The sequence below is a fragment of the Etheostoma cragini genome, chromosome 5 (genome assembly GCF_013103735.1).
Source record: "Etheostoma cragini isolate CJK2018 chromosome 5, CSU_Ecrag_1.0, whole genome shotgun sequence".
NCBI classification, from domain to species: domain Eukaryota; kingdom Metazoa; phylum Chordata; class Actinopteri; order Perciformes; family Percidae; genus Etheostoma; species Etheostoma cragini.
Window position 1 is genome coordinate 15,899,074 of NC_048411.1, and position 6,721 is coordinate 15,905,794.

Genomic DNA, 6,721 nt, shown 5'->3' on the forward strand with positions numbered 1-6,721 from the left:
CGACAAAGGCTTTTACCTCGACCAGTGGGACTAAAGTTTCACCTTCAGTTTCCGGCAGAGATACAGGTTTTGCATCGGTGCAGTGAAGAGAGAAAATACACACACCTTTACAGCCAAGGTATGCTGATGTAGATAATAATTTGACATGTCGATTCATGGCTGAAAGAGGGAGTAGGTGTTGGTTCTTCTCAACTTTTAAGATACGAGCAAACTAAGATAAACAGTTAGAAAACATACACACAGCTTTTGTTTTACGTTGTCACAATTCGCTGTTAGCCAAGCTAACTCACTATGCTCGTGCAAAACATAACGGCAGTGGATGAGAAACTGCGTCAGAGCTATAAAATAATAAAATATATCAATTTCTACACATGTATGCTTGTTGAAGATGTGTATTGATAAAGTATTGGCTTTTTACTTGTTTGTACTTACAGCACCAAACAGTAGAAAAAAAATCTCTTAAATCTCCTTCTCTCCAGGTCTCCAGGCTGGGACATTTACACCAGCTAAATGCTGCAAATGGTGGCTGTGGCTGAGCTCCGCTAGGCACGTTGACAGGTAATCAGTCACAGTTTCTTTTAAAATGTGGAAACTCAATTTGGAAGCCAAACTAGCATAAGTGGTGGATGAATGTTTTGATCTAGCAGCCTAAACTGGTTGGGTGCAATCATAGTTTGTTTACCAGCCCGAGTTATTCTTTACTATTAAATAAATGTATGAAAGACTCCAATAAATTGTACACACTGTGGGGAAGATGCTGATACAAAAACTTGAATGTTTACTAAGATGAGCCCATCCCTACCATGTAGCCTATGTAATGAGTTCCTTCCCAAAGTTATCTGCTTCATCTATTTACAGACATCTTCTGTTATTGGCTTTTTTGTGCTCATTTATGCATTGACGACAAAGTATGCATAGTATTTTGTAATGCACTACAGACATTTCCAGACAAAATGAATGACTCAGCCACATCTCAGAAACCCAACATTCTGCATAAGACTTTGTTGCAGATGCTGCACTTAGTTCTAAAAACACATTAGTTTATCCCAGGGGAACTTCATAGTGTGTATTATGCATGCAATGTACTGGGTATGCAAGCAGTAACTAGAAATACTGTTCAGGAATTTAGACATAAGTTGCCACTTTACAGTTTTTTCTTGGAAGTAAGTGAAAATATTTGATTATTTTTTAGATGGCACAGAAATGTTGAGGAGTGATGTAAAAATTGTTTCCTTGTCATGAACGGATCTTGAAAATTGATGATAATTGTACTCAACATTAAAGGGTGCCTGAAGAAACCCTGCAACGTATCCTGCTTTTGTCTGATGATAGGAGCATCGGTGGAGAGAGAGTCCCTCATTAAATCATTCCTCTTCACACTCCTCAGGCTATCATCTCTATTGTCACCTGCTGTAGTCTTCCTTTCTCTAATCCTCTATTCCTATGACTTCTCTTCTACCTTGCCAAAATTTCCTTTCCACCTCTCACCCCATATCATTTTCCTCATCCATCTTTTTCTTTCCTGTTCTTTAGCTTTTTTGATCTCATTCTGAGCACGTTCAGCACCCAGCCCTAGAAACAGGAATTAAGGGAACGAGACTGCAGCTGGAGAGCCAGGCAGAGGGGTGTGGAGGGGAAACATGAGCCGCTGGTGTGATGGTGGGGGGGCACATAAGCCTTCTCTTCTCACCAACTGGAACGCTCTCCTGCAAATTTAGCAATCTATCCTTTTTTTATTCATTATCTGGTCAAGATGGAAGCACAAGCAGGAAGATATCGTCAACTTCATTAATCCGTACATTTCTAAATCCTGAGCCCTTTCTCTATTCTGTCTCTCTTCCTCACACTTAAGTTTAAAATACCAGTTCTGTTCATCTCCTCGACTCTCTCGCACATGTTTTCCCCCTCTTCCTGAAGTCTGACTTACAGTCCCATGTCCTGTCATACTAGCAATCATACTACTGAGCATACTAGCATACTTTCCACGCTGTTGGAAACTGGAAACGACACATCCACTGCACCTCTACCCCATCATCCCCAGTCACACTCACAAACAAAAACACTAACACCTGCACACAGTTAAAGTGGCCAGCATCTTCTATTGACAACACCAAGTCAAAAAATTGTCACGTACACAAAGCAGGTGCTCAGGTGTATGGAAATACTGTATGAAAATCTGTTCTGCATTCAAATGTGTCAATGTGCTCAAGTGATGGAAATATTTTGCTGATGAGCTGCAAATTTTAATCCCTTCATCACCTCCCTCAATGGTCTCAAATCCTAGGACTGAAATACTCTTGAAAGAAAAGAATACTCCAGTACCGTCACTGTTTGCCTGGACAATTAATGCAGCGAGATGTATAAGAAGCAAGAAATAACATACAGAAATATATAGCCTACAAGGAAAAACAGCAGGTAGGCAGACAAACTAGCATTGTGTACACATGTATGCGTGCATCTGTATGTGTGTGTGTGTGTGTGCGCGCATGTGTATACCTACAGTAAGGCTTCGTCCCAAAGCTGAGAGAGACAGCGCTAACATCCAGACCCCGAACACGCTACACTGTTCTACTGCTGCTGGATTACTTCCCTATATGTGAGAGAGAGAGACAGAGAGAGAGAGCGAGAGAGAGAGAGAGAGAGAGAGAGAGAGAGAGAGAGAGAGAGAGACATGCATGCACACAGACACACACACACAGCGGCTTGCTCCTTACCTTGCTCACACTCACACACCAAAGGGCAAACAGCTGGGAGGCTCTTGCATACCACACAGTCACTCAGCATCACAAGCAGATCTATCTCTCTCTCTCTCTCTCTCTCTCTCTCTCTCCGTCACTCACTTGCAGACGATTGTGCAGAGATGCTTACAGTAAATTGACTAATCCACTAGGACTGAACTATATAACAAAAAAAGTTAACAGAGGCAGAACCAGAAGCTCGCTACCGGCTGCTGTCTCACACATCTGCAGATGATCAGCCAGTAAGAGAGCTGGTATTATCTTTGCTAATCATCTGGACAACTGATTACATATCTGCTTTATTGAACAATGTAACAAAGAAAGTGACGGAAAGTCCTAGAGAGACAGGCAGCAAGAAAATGAGGTGAAATAGCAACCATAAACAAATTCATGTTAGGGCTGCAACTAACTACTATATGTGCGTGTTTGGTCTACAAAATGTCAGAAAAAAAGTGAAAAATGTTGGTCAGTGTTTTCCAAAGCCCAAGATGACGTCCTTAAATGTCTTGTTTGTCCAGGCTTCAAAAGATATTCAGTTTACTGTCATAGACAAGTGAAGAAACCAGAAAATATTAACATTAAGAAGCTGCAATCAAAGAATTTTGACATTTGTCCTAGATTACTCAAACCAATTCATTGATAATCAAATTAGCTGGTGATTCATTTCACAGTTGACAACTTATTCTAATAAGATGTCTATTGTATATGGTGCTTTTATTCCAAAGTGCTTTACATAGCGCCTCTCATTCACCCAAATAGACACTGCCGATGACGCTTCTAGCCAACAAGAGCTATTGGGGTTCAGCCTCTTGCTCAAGGACACTTCAACAGGAGGAGCCGGGGATCGGACTCCTGCCAACCACGGGTGCCCGCATGCATACTCTATTAACAGACTCCCTGCAGCTTCTTTTTCATTTTCCCGCTGCAATGTACAACCTATTGGAAGCTGTTTGTATGTTTCTGGTTAACTTGTTAGTCCTTTTAAATCAGCTGAATTGATCAATTGGTGTTAAAACTGAATTTTAAATTAGAAATACCGTAATTGCCTGTGATGCAGTCATTTTGTTTCCAGCTTGTTAACATAGGCCTGTAGTTCTTCTCACCCAGTGGGAGATATCATAGCTGTCAGAATTTCCCCAATACCTACGAGCCGGCATTACAACGAAGAGGCTGACATCAACATCTCAGCTGCCTGTAATTACGGTCTGAACAATATGACATAAAAAGAGCATTGGTACACATAGTTCGGTTAACATTTTTGGTTTTACAGCATAACACCATCTAACTTCAAACTGACCAGAGGTTTAATCAGCCAGAATAATTGAAACACCTGTGTGGGTGTGCAGGACTAGATTAGTCATAAAACTTGGAGGCCTGAAAAAGTGTATTTATTGCACAAACTCCTGTCACCACAAAACCTCACACATTCATTTCTTGACCAAACTAATTAGCTCTCCCTTCCTGCAGCTAATAAAAGTGGGTAATGCGTAAAAAGCAATTTAGCTATAGTTCTGGTTGGTGCGTAAAACCTTTACACTCCGTGACAGGCATGTAACTGAAGACCAAGTAAAACGTGTTCTTTAACGCTGAGCAATGGGAAAGCAAAACTTTTGCTTCTACCTAAAACAAATTGCTATGGATGCTGTCGAGTCACAACTTTCCTGCTGAGTGGGTACTTCCCCTTTAAGACACAATGCTGATGTAGTTGAGGTGTCTAACTTAGGTGGCCGATCAATGTTTAAGAAACAATGAATTACAGTGTAGTAAAGTAAATTTTCCATATTTAGGTTATTATACACTTTTACACAGCAATACTGTAAACACTCGATCAACAAGTTACATACATAAAGTAAGTACGTACATTAGGGGATGTCAAACAAGATGAATATGCACACTCTGTGTGTACTTTACATTAAAAACATGCCAGCATGCTGTGCTTTTAACAGAATCATTTATTCTCCTGGAGTACATTGATAAACTGTAAATAATGTAAAGGCCACTCTTTTCCTCTCTGTCAATCCTGTCCACCATGCTTTTGTGCCACCTAGCTATTCATATCAGACATGTGGAGGGTCCAGAAGAAAAGAAAAAGAGACTCTTATCCTGAGAGAAACTCATACAACATGGAGCATTTACATTTCTCGCCCTTTTCTGTAACATCTTTCTGATCTTTGAAATTTATAAGAAAAACACGGGGATTGCCAAGCCAAACAGGGGCCAGACAGGGTGCACAACAGCAGTGAGGTGCCAGTCTGCTTTCTGAAAGTGACAGCTCTGCCAAGTCACAGTGACTCTTGTTGAGGCACAGTAAAGAAAGAAAGCGCAGTGTGTGTGTGTGTGTGAGAGAGAGTCATATATAACAATAGTTAGACCCCTGGACACGACAGCTGTCCCTTTCATGTGTGCTGCTGTATGAGGCTGGTTCAGGGTAGTGTCTGTCAATCGGTCTTACGACTTCAGTTGCTTAGTTCATTTAGAGAATGATAGTTACGTATTGTAACTCCAGAGCCTATGAGTATAGGTATAGCCCTCTAAGAGCTGTTGCTATTGGGTTTATCCCTTGCGTATGTGCAGCAGGCACGGGCCTCTCTTACGTCTGCAGTTGTACTGTATATTACCGCTGCGAGACAAGAGATCTGCTCCCAACATCAGCATTTTTCTTCAGTCAATGTTCGTGAAGCAAGTGGCCTGGATCTTACAGGGCTATGCCTATACTCATTAAATCTGGAGTTACTATTGTTATATTTTGTATAGGCTTTGTCCTCTATATATAGCTGTTGCTATTGGGTTAAGGTTAAAGCTGATGTAGTCAAAATCCATAAGCAGATAACAGACTAGCTCCTCTTCCTTCTCACACTGTACAGCTTTCTTTTGTAACTAATTTATGTTGTTTGCTTAAAAGCCTGATAGGCTATCTCCATGAGTGGCCTGCTTAACGTTGTGAGGGTTTGCCACATTCTAAAGGTGCTCCATAATTCAGATTAAAATCATAATTAATTAATGCAAAGCACATTCCTCGCTGGCACCTTGGTGCAGGAGGATAGAGATATGGCAAACCAGATCTAATAGCACATCACATGCCAATAAGTGTAGACAAGACAGAGTAAATCATGGAGACACATTGAGCAATGAAAGTGGATGGAAAAATGTGTTGTTGTCAGAAACAACATTCTGAGAGAGATTTGTTCTAGAGGCTCAAAAAGGGAACCTCCAAGCCCGGAGGTCCCCCTCCCAAGGGGAATCCCCGACAATAGAGCATGGGGGGTTTCCACTAGGACTGGTTTGACTGTAGAGAGAAAGAAAGGGTCATCATGAGCTTCTTGCCGTAATGGGTTGAGGCGCAGGTAGCCGAACACCACTGTCTGCCGCTTCAGCTCCTCCGTCGGTAAGCATGTGCACAACTGCTGGGGGCCGACAGGGTGTCAGCCCGGCAAACGGGGCTTAGGCACGCCTTGCAGCTTGGGTGGAGATTTGGCGACATGATGTAGCCAGATCGTCAATCAGTACACTGGCGGGCACCGCTGTTCTTCAAAGACTTCAAACTCCTTGTCACGCAACAATAATAGGAAGCAGATCTCTAGTCTCGCAGCTGTAATATACAGTAACTGCGGACGTAAGAGAGCCTGTGCAGGGCACAAGGACTTGAAAGAAATCCTTACGTTTGTCCATGCGCGAGGGATGAACCCAATAGTAACAGCTCTTAGAGGGCAAAGCCTATACGAAATATAACATGTGGTGATTCAGCTATCGGCTTTACACACACAAATGTACAATCTGAGTTCATGTGCCCTTATAAAATGTGTTTCTTTTGTACACACATTCATGCTCTTTCATACACACATACATTTGATACACAAACACAGTCATGTGATGCCTCCATCCCGGCCAGAATCTCCCGTGTTGGCATATCTATACCACAGAACCCTGAAGTGTACACCATCTGTCTGTTCATTACTCACAGGGCATACACCTACAAACACATA

General features: G+C 41.9%; 1 protein-coding gene across 7 annotated transcripts in view; it reads right to left on the reverse strand.

The window, feature by feature from the left end:
* The window catches only part of mctp1a (multiple C2 domains, transmembrane 1a), a 130,681-nt gene that overhangs the window by 98,803 nt on the left and 25,157 nt on the right, over window positions 1-6,721 (reverse strand). Inside the window, exon 1 of one of the 7 annotated variants that reach the window (XM_034870960.1) lies at window positions 2,501-2,574. The exons of the other annotated variants lie outside the window; for them this stretch is intronic. Coding sequence (XP_034726851.1) covers window positions 2,501-2,542 — 42 coding nt within the window. The 5' untranslated portion in view covers window positions 2,543-2,574. Of the gene's footprint in view, window positions 1-2,500; window positions 2,575-6,721 lie in introns of those variants that run through there. 7 annotated transcript variants of the gene reach the window in all.